General features: G+C 48.1%; 1 protein-coding gene across 1 annotated transcript in view; it reads left to right on the top strand.

The window, feature by feature from the left end:
- Positions 1–18,169, top strand: part of SRBD1 (S1 RNA binding domain 1) — a 211,172-nt gene that overhangs the window by 49,328 nt on the left and 143,675 nt on the right. The window contains exons 13-14 of the mRNA XM_083175725.1: positions 10,306–10,463; positions 16,652–16,748. Coding sequence (XP_083031851.1) covers positions 10,306–10,463; positions 16,652–16,748 — 255 coding nt within the window. The remainder of the gene's footprint in view (positions 1–10,305; positions 10,464–16,651; positions 16,749–18,169) is intronic.

The raw sequence follows: 18,169 nt of genomic DNA, 5'->3' as shown, positions 1-18,169 counted from the left end.
CTGGGTTTCGCTCCCCTCCAGACATAACTGGATATGAGTCTGTTAAATTTGTTATAGATAGTCTTAGGAAGGGGTCGTGGGATAGTTCGAAACAAATACATCAATTTGGGCAATAGCATCATCTTAACCGCGGCTATGCGCCCCACCCAAGATATCTCCTGCATCATCCATTCTTTAGAAAGTTGCTCAAATGCTCTATAGAGGGGTTCATAGTTACAGGCAAGCAAATCCGCTTCTTTAGAGAGATTAACACCAAGATATTTCAGTGATTTGGATTGCCAGGCATATTTATACTTGTTTGTTAACCGTTTGAGTGTGCTGTCTGGGATGTTGAATGGGAGAGCTTCAGTCTTAGTAGTGTTTAACTTATAGTAAGATATTCTGGAGTATAGATCTAGAACTGAGTGCACTTGGGGTAGAGAGGTCTCTGGCTCTAGGAGGCACAACAGGATGTCATCTGCGAACAGGCATATCTTATGGGATAGGCCCCCTATTACTGGTTCGGCGATAGTACTCACAGATCTAATACGCTCAGCCAGAGGCTCGATAGCCAGAGCAAAAATTAAAGGGGATAGTGGGCATCCTTGACGGGTGCCATTTGATATATTAAATTTGGATGAGTAGCATCCATTTGCAAAAACTTTAGCAGAAGGGGAAGAATATAGGGCCAATATAGAGTCAAGAATTCTATCTTCAAGTCCGAATCGACGCAGGGTTGCCTGCATATATGCCCAATGGAGCCTGTCAAAAGCTTTCTCTGCGTCCAGGGACAAAGCCAATAGGGGCAGTTTCTGGGCTTGACAATTTTCAATAATATTGATAACTCTACGGGTATTATCCGACGCCTGCCTACCCATCACAAAACCCACCTGGTCTGGGTTAATTAGACCAGGTAACAGAGGAGAGAGCCGGTTCGCTATCATTTTAGCATATAGTTTAATGTCCTTATTCAATAAAGCGATAGGCCGATAATTTTGGACAGCAGTGGGCGGTTTGCCTGGCTTAGGGATAGTTATTATTTGGGCCTCTAACATTTCCCCAGGGAAGCAAGCATCAGAGGAAGCTTTATTAAAAACTGCCAGAAGGACCGGGGCCAGAGTGTTTTTAAATTTCTTGTAAAAATTTGAGGGGTATCCATCAGGCCCTGGGGCTTTGTCAAACGGGAGGGAGTCAATTGCTGTCTCTACTTCCCCCAGCGTCCAGGGAGCACTAAGTGCTGTACAAGTATCTTTGCTAATGGACGGGAGGGGCAAGCCCCTGAGGAAGTCATCTATATCCACCTTGGACGGTTGGGGAGTATTAGGGTCATCCTTCAAGTTATAAAGTTGAGAGTAATACTCAGCGAATGCATCAGCGATGCCAACTGGATCGAATACCTTAGCTCCCCTGGGGGTGTGTATAGCATGTATTCTTTCCCGTGCCCTGCAACCTCGTAGCTTACGCGCTAAAAGGCATCCGGCTCTATTACTGTGGACATAATATTTTTGCCTAAGGCGCTGTATGTTGCGGTGGACCTCAGTGAGGGAGAATGCGTTGACCTTATCCCTAGCCGAGAGGAGCTGACGGTAAAGGCTCCCATTGGAAGGGTCAATTTTATGTGCCTCCTCCAGTTTAGCTGCCTCCCTCTCCGCTGACTCGAATCTTCGCCCCCAATCCCTTTTTAGTCTAGAGGCAATCTGAATCGCAGAGCCTCTGAGAACAGCCTTTAGTGTGCACCAGTGTGTGAAAGTAGATGTATCTTCGGGATGGTTAGTTTCAAGAAATACATCTAGGGACCCCTGAATGACCTGCTGTGCCTCCGGTCGAGCAAGGAGCTGTGCACTCAGCCTCCAAGAGCTGGGGGTGACTATGCGTTTACTAACTTCCCATGTCAGCAAAAGCGGGGAGTGGTCAGACCAAGTAATTGGTAATATGTCTATTTTGCTGATGGAGGGTAGTGTCCATCTGTCGACTAGAGCAAAATCAATCCTCGAGTAGGATCTATGGACATGGGAGTAAAAAGTAAAATCTTTAGTTGTGGGATGCTTAGCTCTCCAGGCGTCATAGAGTTCATATTCAGCGAGGAGTTGGCGGAACTGGGATGAGGATTTTTGTGTGTGACTCAATATGGGGCCACTAGTGTGATGAGATTTGTCAATTTTAGGGTCCAGTACCATATTGAAGTCACCGAGGATTAATAGAGCACCTCTAATATGCTTCTGGAGGGTATTGCAGAATTTCCGACAGAACGAGATTTGTTTAGCATTTGGAGCATAACAAGACACTATGGTGGTCTCTACATTTTCTAGTTGACCAACTAAGATCAAGTAACGGCCCTCCGGGTCTGCATACTGTGCGGCTAGCTTAAAGAGGCAGTGTTGGGAAAATAGAATGGCTACACCAGCTTTCTTAGATGGTCCGTTAGCCGTATAACAATAGGGATATCTATGGTTAGTGAAAGAGGGGGGATTCTGGCGCTGAAAATGTGTCTCTTGCACTGCGACCACATTCGCCTTAAGTTTATGGAAGTAATTTAATGCTACCTTATGTTTCTGGGGTGAGTTAAGCCCCTTAGCATTTATAGAGACTATTTTAACCATGTCTGAAACTGAGTAGACGTTGGGACTTGCACGCTAAAGTTAACAAATAAAACATATGTACCTGACATGTATATAGAAAAACAAAAAACATACTTAAATTGAAAAACAAAAAAAAGCAGGGAAAAGACAGAACAGAACTGGCCTCTCTTGAGGCCACGACCAGACGCCATGAAGTGGCGACTGTGTGAAGCAGTGGGGGGTAGTGGACAGTTTCCTACCATCCTGCAGTATATTACACCATATACGTAACAGATGAAAACAGTATTTTCCTAAGATAACTTGAGAGGGGAACTTTACAGACACTCAGATCTGGACAGCGTTTACAGAGAAATGTTAGCTGTTCAGTTAATAACCCAGAGGTTGGTGATGGACTGAAAGAAGCTCGGTATTCTCGGCATATCTAAACTACCTTGATATAGAAACAGTGCGGATAAACAGACCTGAACAGTGTATTACAGAGAAGCATTAACAGTACAATTAAGGACCCAGGGGTTGAGGGTGACCCATAGGTAACTAAGTTAAAGTCTGCGTAGTTAAGTAACATTTTAAGCAAATGAATATGGGATGGGTATATGTAATAAAGAGCCAAACAGGTATAACAGTGCAGCGTATCTCTGCGTATAGAACCCCTACCCAGCCGTAGACCAGTCCTGCTGGAGCCTACGGCCCGGGGGGACTCCGGGGGTAGAACATGTAATGCCCCATGAACCCAGTAGATTGACTCCTTCCTCAATATCGTTGATAATAAGAGTGGAACCTTCTCGTGAAAGTAAGAGTTTTGTTGGGAAACCCCATCGATAAGGTATGTTAGCATTACGAAGGGCCGACGTGATGGGTTGGAATGAGCGTCTTTTGAGTAGCGTAGCTGGGGACAAGTCTCCAAAAAGTTGAAGCTCTCCAAGGGTAGATGATGTATCAGAAGAGGGTCTGGCAGCTTTTAAAATAGACTCTTTTATATGAAAGTAGTGCATCCTCATTAGGACGTCTCGAGGAGCGTTGTCTGGGGCTGATTTGGCCTTAGGGACTCTGGATACGATCAATCAGTAAGTCTGCGGACAAGGTCTGGGGCACAAGCTTCTTAAATACATCCACTGCGAAGTCATGCAGGCTGCTATTTGATACCGATTCGGGTATACCCCGTAGTTTCAAATTGTTTCGACGAGACCTGTCCTCCAGATCCGCAACTTTGTCGCGTAACATCCGTACCTCAGTTGTAAGTGCATCATGTGAGTCCAAAAGGCCATTGTGTGACCCAACCACCTCCTCCATTTTTGCCTCTAAATGATTAGTGCGGTCCCCAAGTTCATCAATGGATGTTTGGCACTCCTGAAGAGTGGCACGAAAGTCTATCGCCATTTCCTCCTTAAAACGCGACAATAACATCTTCATAGTGCCGACAGTGAGAGCATCAGTGTCTTTGACCGCTTCCATAGAAGGCACATCGCTAGGTGGAGAGGTAGCAGCCATTTGGGCAAAAGATGGACAGTCAGGGGTGTCAGGTGGGACACTACCTTTCTTAGGTCTGGAGGACTGTGGGGACGGTTTGAAGAAGGAAACTTGGGGGATCGGTTTTGTGACCTTAGCCCGCTTGGGAGGCATAGTAGGATACAATAGTATACAGTGCGAGGTGTCACCGATATATTAGTGAGAGATGTGAAGGTTCCACTTGAATAGATACTGTTAAAGCATCCTGCTGAAGGGAGGGATGGTAGGAGGGCAAGTCAGCATCAGAGCTGCATTGCTGGTGTACAAGGTGAGACTATTGTCACCAGTGATCACTTATAAGGACCCTGCAGTAGCAGAGGGCCTGCAGGAGACAGTCTCTATCTCTAGTCCCCCTTAAGTGCTGGCAGGCTATTCCCAATATGGACACTGCAGCCTGGTGTTATGTAGGGAGAACCAGGGCTCCCACTCCCTGACACAGGCAGTACAAAGCTCCAGGGGTCAATATAGAAAAGGACCCTGGGACAGTGTGGGGGCCAATAGGCAGTACGGGCACCACAGTATAAAGGCAAATGATCTATACTGTGCAGAGCCTCAGGTGCCCCAACCAAGATGGCCGCCGTTCAGTGATGTGTACTGGGCCTGGAGGGGGTCTCAGTGCAGAGATACAGCACTTACCAGCGTGGTCTGCGTTCAGAAAGGTATCTGGGGGTGCTTGGGGAAGGCTGGGTGTGCCAGGTGTGCCGCTGGGGAAGTTTTTAGACGTTCCGGCGGCGTTTTCCCGCCGCGGAGCTCGATTCCCGGCTACAGCTCCAAATCTAGGTCCCGGCTCCGGGTTCGCGGGAAGGCCGCAATCCGCGGAGGCCTATAAATAGGCCTCCCGACTCCGCTGCCACCCGCAATCTACCGCTGAAGGGACGGGCAGGCTCAGAGGGACCCCCAGCAGTCACTTGTGTAGGTGTGGGCACCCGAAATCCCGTTTATGCGACGGGTCTTGCCGGAGCTCTTTCAAGGTGCTTCTGCTCTAGATGGCAGCCAGGCCACGCCCCCGGCAGGGTTTTTTTTATCACACACTTTATCACTTTTTGAAGCTTGGTGTGTCTATTATATCTTTATTCTGACTGTCGGAACATTGTCCGTTTCCGACGTCAATTCAACAGTCAGAAGATTGAATTCAATCTTCCGACTGTTGGAACCGTTCCAACTGTCGAAAAGGCTGTGGATCATTGAAAACGGATGCAGATTTGAGAATCCATTGTCCGTTTTTTAAAAAGTCTATCTGCTTTGGCAAGACTAGGACAAAAACATTTGGAATACAGATAGCTGATATTTCAGGCTGCCGCAGATATCATTCAGGATTAAATATATGCTTTTTTGTCAGTTTCTAGTCACTGTAGCTTTAAGTAGCAGTAGCCTGTGACATTAAAAGGGGAGTCCCTACAGTAAGCGCAGACCTGCCTTGTGCAATCTAACATTTATGGTTTCCATCATTCTTCTTCCTTGGGCCAGTCTAGGTATTTAATGTGGGATTCCGACTTTCTGAATGTCCCAACAGTCAGAATCCCAGACCGTTTTTGGTCAGCTCGTCTACAACTCCACAGGCAGAATTCAAAGTTCCACCTGTCGAGTGGCGAAAAGTGGGCGTGCCGGTGAAAACGGCCTTGGATTGTTGAGAAACGTCTGTGAATTAGACAATCTAAGGCCGTTCCCTACAAAACAGATCTGACTTGTTTTAACGTTGGATCTGATTTGTCGAAATCCGCCTTCAATGCTGTCAAAACGGCAGCAATGAATAGGCAGCCGCCACAATGTTCCCTTTCGGAATTGAATACCGCCCTATAACTGGTGGTTTAAGGGGTAACAGACCAGACGCAGTTTCCAGTTAGGCCACATACAGTTTGCAGGTCGACACTCAGAAACAGTGAATACTGTACATTGCCCAGCAACTGGTTTAATTTATGTTTAATGTTTATGGCTTTAAGCTCAATTACTGATATTTGCCTATTGATGTCTTTTTGTTTTGCGGCATTTATGGTAATTTGAATTACTTTTCTGAAGTTCCAAATGAAAGTTATTTTAGCTTGTTCACATTTATTTAAGGAGTTCTATATAATCGTTACGTTGATTGCACAGAAACATTTGGAAGATTATCAAGAATTTTATGTGCTTATAATGTTTGCAAAATTGTGGGATAATTGAAATGTCATACCCGATAGAAATATATATCCAGTAGCCTAAATATGGTGTAAATTCTTTCTGTATGGTGAACCAGATGTCACTCACTGTCAGCTACTTATTCCAATTCATCAAAATGATGCTGTAGAGAGCACCACCCAGATTAAAAGCCTCATTGCCAAATATTCATATTTGTGCTCCCTCCAGATGTACTTGTATAACCAAAAATGTCCATTTAAAAGCAGAACATTTCCTTAGCCCATAAAACATAGCCCTGTGGTGCTTTAAAAGTGGACTGTGAACATACAGTACCAGCACACACTTATCCAAGGTTTCTAGTGCCAGCAACATAGTTTATTATTTAGTGACAGGTGGGGAAATATTCACATAGATTTGCGGAATTACGGGCCCAGCGCTGCGCTTATTATTTCATTACCCCGCCTCCTAAAACTCGTATTGTCTTTCATGTCTGAAAAATCTGGCGCTTGTTGGACTTGGCACTTTGCAATGTGTTTTCATAGGATTTTTTATGCAGATAAGATTATAAAGTTTATACTGAAATATCTTGGCTTTCAGTTCGACAGAACTTGCCATTATAACGTCCTTTCTGTGTCAATAATGGTGTTACAGGATACAGGCAGACGTTTAGGTATATGGTTAAAATGGTAATATGCAATTTGCAGCTATAATGATTTCAGACTTGAACACTAAAACAGATGGTAAAAATTAAAGGGGCAGCAATATTTAAATGGTGTTCTGTCGTGCACTTTGAATAAATATAAAAATACGAGTTACTTGTGTATTATCACGGCGCCCTATTTGCAATTTTCCTATGTAATTTAATCACTGCTCTCTTGCCGCAGGCGCACCGCATGCGATTTTATAGGGTGCGATGCCATTTACTTTACTATACACTTCTATGTGATGCAATGAGATTTAGGCACCCCCCACTATCCACGCCACCCTGAGTGGTGGCGGAACACGTCCTCCCGACCTTTTCATACCCCCACTATCCACGAGGGGACGCGGATTACGTTACAAGTATTCTGCATTCGCTCGCGGGACTCGCTCCGCTCGCCACGCTTCAGGGTGGCGTGGATAGTGGGGGGGGGGGGGGGGGGGTGCCTAAAACTCCTTGCATCTCATAGGAGTGTATAGTAAAGTAAATGGCATTGCACCCTATAAAATCGCATGCGATTTTGCGTGCGGTGCGATCGCATGCGATGCGATTGCATCGCACCGCCAGCGGCCAGAGAGCAGTGAATAAATTACATAGGAAAATCGCATCCGATCGCATCACACGCAAGAAACCGCATGCGATGCGATTTTCTTAGTCGTGCTAATACACAAGTACCAAATACGAGTTAAAAAATGGCGGCTTCTGCAATGTACTTTCACTTTAAGCTGTGACAGTTTTTACTTTCACTTTGACCTGTGACTGTATTTAGCCTACGGACTCTCCACCCCGCCTCTATTTGCTCCTACCTCCAACTCTGTCTTCACATGTCCCTTTCTCCATATCCAGCAAGTTTGCAACAGATCAGTGTCCCTGCAAAAAAGGCTTTCACTTTCTGTTATGACATCTTTTAGCACACAAAGGAGTCATTTGGTCATCATGTGTGACCTCTAGTGGTTACTGGCGGTATTTCACCTCGTAGAGGTGAGGGGTAGTTATCCTTTTATATAAAGACATGCGTTCTTTAGATTTTGCCATTTATTTTGATCTTCAGGAAGATCTGTTAGATGCTGTTCTGCCTGCATCGTACGCGTTTCTGTTCCGAGACAGCCATGTGTCATATCCAAAGGCAGCAAAATATAAGGATTTGTAGAATTCATTAAAATGAATGCAAGTGCCTGAGGTATATTGCCAGTAATACAGCATCAGTGCTCATTCAAGAACCTGCACCTTACAAAAGCCATGCAGTTGCCCTTTCCTGTCTGGGATGTCACTCTCTGCTGTGGTGCTTCTAGCACAGTTTGGTCTGTATCTCTCTCAAAAATAAAAGTCGGTCTGTGCTAGAATATCCACAGCCGAGATTGACACCCCAGGCAGGAAAGAGGATTTGAACGGAGTTTGAAAGATGCGGGGTTCTAGAATGGACATTACAGCATTGTCGCTGACGTGCCCCCCAGGAAGTGTTAAGGATTCAAGAAAAATGATAGCATTGCCCCCAATCATTGGCACTGTCAGTGTATCTGGAGCCATTGGCCTGTATGTTTAATAGCTCCTGTATGGTGGTAGACTGTACAATATATCTGTTTGTGCTTATTGCTTCCTAGTGCCTTACATATATGCGTGAAGAATGGATGCTCTGTTCAGTAGAACATACAGGAAAGAAGTGTTTCACACACAGAACACAATCGGTCTTCAGTTCTCAAAAGTTTGTGTTGGGCTTGTTGATATGAGTGCATTTGATTAGGGTTATGTTTGTTCCGCTTAAGCAGCTCTCAACATTTTGGTTTTTGTTTTAGTCTGTGATCTGTTTTGTATTATTGCAGCTTACTGGTGTTGTTGGAGCTGCGTACACACCGAGCAATATCATTGCTCAGTGTCTCCTTTTCATCAGCGACCAGAGATGGTCGCTGATAAAAAGGAGACACTGCTGGGGGAAGCAGCAGGGGGACACAGCTGTTCGCCGGGAAGCCGCTGGTCGCAGGAGTATGCTCCTACGACCAGCGAACATTGCAGGGCTGATCGCGGCAGTGCGCTCCCTGCGATAGTCTTCCCGTATGCAGGAGATATGGTGGCTCAGTGACCATAACCCCAGCGATTCTTGCTAGAATTGCACCGTGTGTATGGGGCTTTAGTGTTAACAGTTTAAAAGAATCATGGAAAAGGATAAACAGCACTAATAAAGAATATGGGGATGATTCAGGGTCGCTCGTAACTATCCAAATTCCGCGCATGTGCAAACACTGGCACCAAACGGCTTCAGCAAGTTACACACTCACTGGCCCGTTCGATACAAAGAGGGAGGGATGAGGGCGTAAACGGGGCTGCACCACGTGAACACAGAACGTCAGTGCCCGGCCCGTCTTCGGTGATTTGCGGAGGAAATAACAGTCGGTTCAGACTGACTTTCATTTCCGAAGGCAGGAGTAATCATTCGATGATGGGCGACCATCGAATGATTTCTCCTGCTAACATCCACATGCAAGAGGATGGGTTAGTAAACCCATCCCCTCGCATGGTACCAAGGGGATTCGGCCGGGCCAACCTGAAACAGGCTCTATTAAAATACATCGCCGCCCAGCGCATATGGACTAACATATGTGGCTGACATTGCGGTGCGGTGACGGAGACCCACCACGATACCTGTACTGTGGTGTGCGGGGGGTCTCAGTCATCTCCCTGCCGCCTGCTTCCCCCCTTACGTCGGGGACAGCTAAACAGGCTGTCCCCGGCGTCTCCTACTCCCCCCTGCACCCGGAAGGACGTCCGGCTGCTTTACTAGGGGGAGGAAGGGCTTACCTTCCGACCAGGTATGCCGGAGGGAGTGGGAGAGGGGGGGTCGGCGAGTTTGCGGCGGAGGCGTTGGGCGGCAAAAAGAAGCCCATAGGCTTCTATAGGGTATTGCCACCGAAAGGTGGCGATACCCTACAATGTGGTATCGCGCCGGCAGCATTTTAATACATAGAAAAATGCTGTAAAACCGGGATTTTACCGCATTTTCCACTTAGTACATCCCGCCCTATATGTATATATTAGAATACTCCAAATGCTCAGTATTAAATAATAAAAAATAAAGGATGTATATGGCTTGGTTAAATGAAGATGAAGGGCTTTGTTTCTGTTCTGTGTTTTGAAATCCAGAAGTTCTGATCGTGTTTATGCCTAATATATGTCACACAGAGATGGGGCGGGCTTATAACTGTGGATGTTGCTGCTACCGTTGAGACTTGTATTCTAGATGAATGTATTCATGACCATCCGTATTGGCAGCCTTCTGTGATTAAACTTGCTGCGCACGACACTGACAGGTACATCATTTGCAGGAGTCCAATCCATGTAGCATGTTACTTTGGGGATAATTATATCCCATTCATGTGTTAGTCTTTAGCTTCAAGAACATTTCTTAAACTGCTTGTATTATCTGTCCTCTGACAGGTCCAAACTAACTTCAGATGCCGAGAAAGAATCCATTATGATGTTTGGGAGAAACCTGCGTCAGCTGCTCCTTGCGAGTCCTGTAAGAGGACGAACTATATTGGGTGTGGATCCTGGATATAAGCATGGCTGTAAGCTGGCTGTCATATCCCCAACCAGTGAGTCTTTCCGCTGTTACTGTACTCATTCTGACATGGTATATACTTCCGTGGTAGTAGTGATGTAATGTTGTTTCTCAGGTCCTTGGGTGTAGTGTCTGTCCAGCCCTTATGATACTCTGATGCAATAACATTTTGGGGGTGCATATAACACTGTTCGGGTTACTTCATTCCTGGTGAACCATTACATGACACCCCCAACTCCCCCGCCCCCCCCCCCCGTGACGTTGGAGTATGTTCTTCACGTGATGCTGCCAGTTACTGCCCGTTCATGGTAGGCCGCCTGTTCTGCACAGGTAAAAAAAATAGCTGAAGAGCGAGAGGGAAGTAGGTTCTGATGTTGAGTTCTTACTACCCAACAGTTGCCCTTGATTCGCTCGTTGCTCAGGTGTTTATCCTCATTGGGTAGAATTGAAAGGAGTTTATCTTAGATTTCATTACTCTGGGGCTGTATGAAATGAGTATTGATGACAAGAAGACGTAGGAAAGAATAACATAGTTTTAATGAATCTTATGGATGGACCATCTATGACCCCAGAGGTTTATGGGCACAGTACAGAGCTCTCATAATTCATCTTCCGTGTCTGAAAATTTCAGTGTGGAAAGGGTATTTCTGTATATTGACCTGATACGCTACCGTTTGCTGGAATAAGTATTTTAAAATGGTATTTAGGGGGTTAGAAATTGAGGTTAGGGATTGAGTTGGGTGGCTGGTATATGCTGAGTAAAATGGACACAGTACATGTGTGCTATATATATATATCTTATATATTTAGCCAGATCTGTCACTCAACCCCTGTGGAGAACGTTCCTGTGTAGAACAGTTTCACTTTCATGTGTCTGACGTTCCACCCCCTTGACATCACCTCCCCCCGCCCAGCCAGGGCTACAGTACACGCCCACCATCCACCATTACTCCACAGCCACCATCCACCATTACTCCTGCACATCCCTACCCTCTGCCAGGACCCCCGCGCCCCCCCCCTCCCGCAAATCGCGGGACTCCCGCGACCCCCCTCCCGCGATTCGCGGGACCCCCGCGACCCCCCCTCCCGCGATTCGCGGGACCCCCGCGACCCCCCCTCCCGCGATTTGTGGAACCCCCGTGACCCCCCCTCACGCCATTCGCGGGACCCCGCACCCCCCCTCACGCCATTCGCGGGACCCCCGCTTTCCACCCTCCTGCGAGTCGCGGGACCCCCGCGACCCCCCCTCCCGTGATTCGCAGGACCCCCGCGAACCCCCCCTCCCGCGATTCGCGGGACCCCCGCCACCCCCCTCCCACGATTCGCGGGACCCCCGCGACCACCCCGTTATCCGGACTATTGTTAGACAGCACTTACATCGACAGCCATTACATCGACACCATTAGTTCGACAGCTCAATAGGTCGACATGGTTTTAGGTCGACATACCATTAGGTCGACATGTCATTATGTCGCCAGCTCATTAGGTCGACAGCTCATTAGGTCGACAGCTCATTAGGTCGACATGTTTTTAGGTCGACACTGCCATTAGGTCGCGAAGGGTATTTCATTCCCTACTATCCACTAGCGCGTGGTGGGAGAATAAAATAGTGTGCCGAGTGCAGCGAGGCACCGTGCCCGAAGCATAGCGAGCGGCTGCGGTACACTTCAAACTGTGTCCATGTCGACTGTGTCGACATTTCGGCCAAAAAAACTGTGAAAAAACCATGTCGACCTTTTGACTGTCGACATAGACTCTGTCGACCTAATGGCAGTGTCGACCTAAAAACATGTCGACCTAATGAGCTGTCGACCTAATGGTATGTCGACCTAATGGTATGTCGACCTAAAACCATGTCGACCTATTGAGCTGTCTAACTAATGGTGTCGATGTAATGGCTGTCGATGTAAGTGCTGTCTAATATCCGTCCCAGACCCGACCACCCCCTCCCGCGATTCGCTGGACCTCCGCGACCACCCCCTCCCGCGAAACGCGGGACCCCCGCGACCCTCCCGCAAATCGCGGGACCCCAGCGACCCCTCCCTCTCGCGATTCGCAGGACCCCTGCATCCTCCCCTCCCGCGATTCGGGGGACCCCTGCGACCCCCCCTCCCGGCATTAAAAGGGCCCCCCGCGACCCCCCCTCCCGCAATTCACGGCACCCCCCCCCTACTGTGATTTGCGACCCCCCTCCCGCAATTTGCGCCGCCCCCTCCCGCGATTCACGGAACCCCCCGTAGCGCCCCCCTCCTGCGATTTGCGGGCCCCCTCGGCACTTCTCGCGATTTGCGACCGCCCCCTAATTCACACATTCGGGGACCCCACCTCCCGCGATTCATGCCCCCCTCACGCAATTCACGCCACCCCCCACACCCCCCTTCCTGCGATTCGCAACCCCCCACGACCCCCCCTCCCGCGATTCACGAAACCCCCCGTAGCGCCCCCCTCCCGCGATTTGCGGGCCCCCTCGGCACCTCTCGCGATTTGCGACCGCCCCGTAATTCACACATTCGGGGACCCCCCCTCCCGCGATTCATGCCCCCCTCACGCAATTCACGGCACCCCCCATACCCCCTTTCCTGCGATTCGGAACCCCCCACGACCCCCCCTCCCGCGATTCATGCCCCCTCCCGCGATTCACGGACCCCCGCACCACCCCCCTGCGCCCACCCTCCCTTGATTCACGCCCCCCTCATGCAATTCACGGCAACCCCCCACACCCCCCCCCCCTCCTGCGATTCGCAGCCCCCCCACGACCCCCCCCTCCTGCGATTCATGACCCCTCCCGTGATTCACGGACCCACGCACCACCCCCCCTTGACTCACGGCACCCCACGCGCCCCTCCCGCAATTCACGGACCTCCCCAACCCCCCCTCATGCAATTCACTAACCCCGACAACCCCCCTCCCGCAATTTGCGGACCCCCCTTCCCACGATTCAAGCCCCCCCGCGCCCCCGCCCACGATTTGCGGACCCCCGCCCCCTCCCGCTAACCGCGGATCCCCACACACCACCCCCCCTCCCGCAATTTGCAGACCCCCCAGACCCCCTTCCGGCAATTCCACCCCCCAGCGGACCACCGCGGCCCCCGCACCCGCATTTCACGTACCCCCGTGACAATGGGGGATCCTGTACCACCACAAGCAGGTACCGCCCCTAGGTGGGAAATCCGGCCCTGGCTGCCGCACTGCAGGTTTCCCCACTGCCCTCTGCACCAGCGCCACAACTTTTATCAATGTCTTGCCCACATACCACTATTATACAGCCTCCTGCTCTCATGCACGCTCACTCCCTCCCAGTGGGAGGAGACGCTCACCCACTGCCGGGAGCTGCATACTGTCCCCCACCCTCCTCCAGTTCTAGGGATGCCCATCGACCATCAATGATTTTCAAATAATCGATGGTTTATGGCCGATGTTGAATACTTTTGCCATCAATGTAGGAGGACACTGCCCTGCCTCCTGTTCTCCTGCCTCGTAACTTCCGCCAGTGGAGACCCGCTCACCCTGTGTTGCCCACATTCCCCTATCATGCTTTACCGCCCAGCCTCCTGCTCTCATGCACCCTAACTCCCACCCAGTCGGAGGAGACACTGACTCCTGTATTTCTGTGCTGCCACGCTGGACCCTCACCCACTGGCAGAAGCTGCACAGTGTCCACCACCCTCTTTAGTCCCCCGTATGCCCACACACCCCTATCACTACCCAGCTTCCTGCTCTCCTGAACCGTAACTTCCACCACTGGGTAATCGCTGACGCTGTGTTGCCCACATACCCCTATCATGCCTCATATCCCAGCCTCCTGCTCTCATGCACCCTAACTCCCACCCAGTAGGAGGAGACACTGACTCAGGGCCACCGTCCGGTACTCCTGTGCTGCCACGCTGGACCCTCACCCACTGCCAGAAGCTGCAATACAGGGCATCTTTCATACAATTCTAACCATATTTCTCACAATACAAATGTTCACAAATTAAGGGGCGTTGCCCCTTACGCCGGTGTGAAGAGCGCCCGTAGGGCGCGATGAATCACCTAGTATATATATATATATATATATATATATATATATATAGTCACTCACAGACTTGGCTTGATCAGTAACGACAGAGTCACAGTTTAATGCTTCAATATTTTGTGCGATATGCCGTGCTATGCGAGTCCCGATACCATCAGATCGCACCGGGACTCGCATCGCACGGCATGTAAGAGGGGCACAATTTACACTATATAGTGCAGATCTGCACTATATAGTGTTGCCTGCCCTCTCTATCTGGCTGCCGATTTGCACTCACACGGGAGCGCGCATCGGCAGCCCATCGGGCTCGCAAGCCCTAAAAAAAAGCATGCGATTTGGCTTCCGATGTTCACTATATCAGCAAAATCGGAAGCCATATCTGCCCGTCTGTACACACTATAAGTCCGTGAGTGCCGCTCTTACTACTATATAAAACAGACCATGTCCTGCATGGTGTCCCCATTGATCCATAGACCCCAGGACACAGACCGGCACTGCAGCGTTCCTCATGCAAACATTTATTAGCTTCTATAATAGATCATAGAGCACACCAACCACCTTGGCTAGACCATTATGCAAAAGCTGTCACCCATCCTTGTGTATCAATTCCTATATCTATAGGTTGTACCCTTATGAGCAGAGCCCTCTTTCGCCTGTCTGTCTGTTATTACGCAATCTTCTTTTTTTACTGTTCCCAATTGTAAAGCACATCAGTATATATATATATATATATATATATATATATATATATATATATATATATATATATATATATATGTAACTGATAATGATGATGATGATAATAATAATAATGCATTTAGGTCTCGCTGAGCGTTATAGTTTAATGCTGTTGCATTGGAGGAAATATAGATAGTTTTCATTCTGTTATTACAGTATTAGGGCCCTTATTCTGGTTGGTGCGGTAATGTCCGCGAGCGGTCGGTCCGCCGATGTTTTGTGTCTGCGCATGTGCGAACGGGACGGAGTCCAAACTCCGCAAGAAATGTGTACACTACGAACAGGGGGTGGAGAGGGGTGTGAAGGGCTATTTGGGCTCATTACCATATGCATACGCCCCGCGTTTCATGGGCGTTCCCATGCAAACGCTGGGCGTACGTATGGTAATGCGGCCGTGACGCACGTGTAGGGGGCGGACATATGACATTGCCGGATGTCAGCTGCCCGCCCAGATCCCTGCTTTTGCACGGAGAAATGCCCGTGTGGTCTGAGGTTGCGGGAGCTGCCTGACCACTCGGTCCTGCATTCGATGGTCTGCGACCATCGAATGATGGGGGAGGTTCCCTGAGATGGAGGAGGTGTATTCATGAGAAATACACTTGCGGTCCGTTCGGACAGCTTCTTACCGCATTCGGACGGAGTGAGCGATCCGTACGAAAGGCGGGGTTTAGGACGCACGGTGCTGGCTGCATATTCGGCTCCGTCCGCACAGACCAGAATAAGGCCCTATATTTTATTACTACTTTATTATATTCCATTTACTATGAGCTCATATGTTATGTTGGATAGATCGTGTACAATGTGGTGTCCTACTAAGTGGTGTAGACTAGTATATTTTGGTTAAAAGGGATGGAACCATATGTTATTATATGGTTATGCTGTCTTGCTTGATTATTATAGCATACTATTATAGTTATTGTAATGTAGTTTAAATTGTTACCCATCCTCCTCTACCCTATTACATCGCCACATTCTTCTCATGCTCAGATGGTGTACTCCAGACATGGTTTGTTGTTTTAAATATGCGGTTCTATTGGGTTATTTAATAAGCTATACAAATGTGTTTGCATTTTAGTTTGATTTTCTGCAGCACTTGTGTATGTGACGGCCATGAATAAATATTACTATGAGTTGCTTTCAGGCAGCTCGGGATTCCCTAAGTCAGGCATGTCTAAACTATGGCCCTCCAGTTGTGAAACTACACATCCCAGCATGCCTTGCAATAGTTTTAGCATTCCCTAATAGCAAAACTGTGGCAACGCATGAGTGGACTTGTAGTTTCACAACAGCTGGAGGGCCATCGTTTGGACATGCCTGCCCTAAGTCATCAGCAGAACAGAAGAGGGTGACAGAGTAGTGGTATAGTCTGCAGATATCTAACTGTTATTTATATTCTGTTCTGTGTGCTGTGCCTACATGCATTCATGTCCATGCATTCCTTCATGCTCATTTGTGTTCTTGTTGTTTAGATCAAATCCTTACCACAGATGTTGTTTATTTGCACACGGGACATGGACGTGGGATGCATGAAGCAGAGAAAATAAAAAGACTTTTACTGCATTTCAAGTGAGATCATTTTATCTTTCAGCCGTTCTCTCATAGTCACATCATTGAATGATTGCGCTATAGTTTAGTGACTTGCGTTGTGTGTGGCTGGTTAATGTTATGCTTGCTCCTTTCTCTGGATGTCACCAGACACTCATCAAATCTACAACTGGATTATGACCACGTAAATCGTCCCTAAGGTTGATCATTGGGCCTCCCGTATAGTATGCTTATACAGGGGCAGATGTACTAAGCATAGGAGAGAGGGAGATAATGTACCAACAATCAGCAGGAGGTCGACAATAAATAGGTCAAGAATCAGTGGGTTGACACAATAAAAAGGTTCACATACATTAGGTTGGCATGGTCATAAGGTTGACTCGAAAAAAAGTCTACATGAGTTTTGCACATTTCATTTTCCAGTACAGGTGTTTTTTTCATACTTTACTATCCAAGTGGACATAGTGGGAGAACGTAACGGTGTGCCGAGCATAGCGAGGCACTGTTCCCATTGCATTGCAAGCAAAGCGGTACGATTATACGGTGTCCATGTCGACGGAAGTTGACAAAGATGGCAGAAAGCTTGAACAACTTATGTCGACCTTTTCTATGTTGATCTATTGCTTGTGTCACCCTTTTGACCCTGTTGACCTTTTTAATGTGTCGCCTGTCAACCAATAGTGGTCGAGCTAATGACTGTCGACCTTAATAAAGTCGACCATATGACCCATACCCCAATCAGCTCCTAAGTGCCTGGTTACGGTTGTGAGCTGATTGGTTGGTACTTTATCTCTCCACTTTATCACTCTCGAAGGCTTAGTTCATATGCTTCTTAAGGTTATAGTGGTCTATTTACTAAGCAAGTGCCAATGATCCAGCTCCTAACTGACATTTAGCTGACTGGCTGGTACTTTATCTCCAAGGTGTATAAATAGACCCGATAATAGCTGTCTGCATGTCAGTAGGCTCGCTATGATAAGACAGTAGGCTCGCTATGATAAGACAGTAGGCTCGCTATGATAAGACAGTAGGCTCGCTATGATAAGACAGTAGGCTTGCTATGATAAGACAGTAGGCTTGCTATGATAAGACAGTAGGCTTGCTATGATAAGACAGTAGGCTTGCTATGGTAAGACAGTAGGCTCGCTATGATAAGACAGTAGGCTCGCTATGATAAGACAGTAGGCTCGCTATGATAAGACAGTAGGCTTGCTATGATAAGACAGTAGGCTTGCTATGATAAGACAGTAGGCTTGCTATGATAAGACAGTAGGCTTGCTATGGTAAGACAGTAGGCTCGCTATGATATGACAGTAGGCTCGCTATGATAAGACAGTAGGCTCGCTATGATATGACAGTAGGCTCGCTATGATAAGACAGTAGGCTCGCTATGATAAGACAGTAGTCTCGCTATGATAAGACAGTAGACTTGCTATGATAAG

Source organism: Crinia signifera, chromosome 3 (assembly GCF_055691185.1).
Source record: "Crinia signifera chromosome 3, ASM5569118v1, whole genome shotgun sequence".
Taxonomy (NCBI): Eukaryota; Metazoa; Chordata; class Amphibia; order Anura; family Myobatrachidae; genus Crinia; species Crinia signifera.
This window is presented reverse-complemented; position numbering and strand designations above follow the sequence as displayed.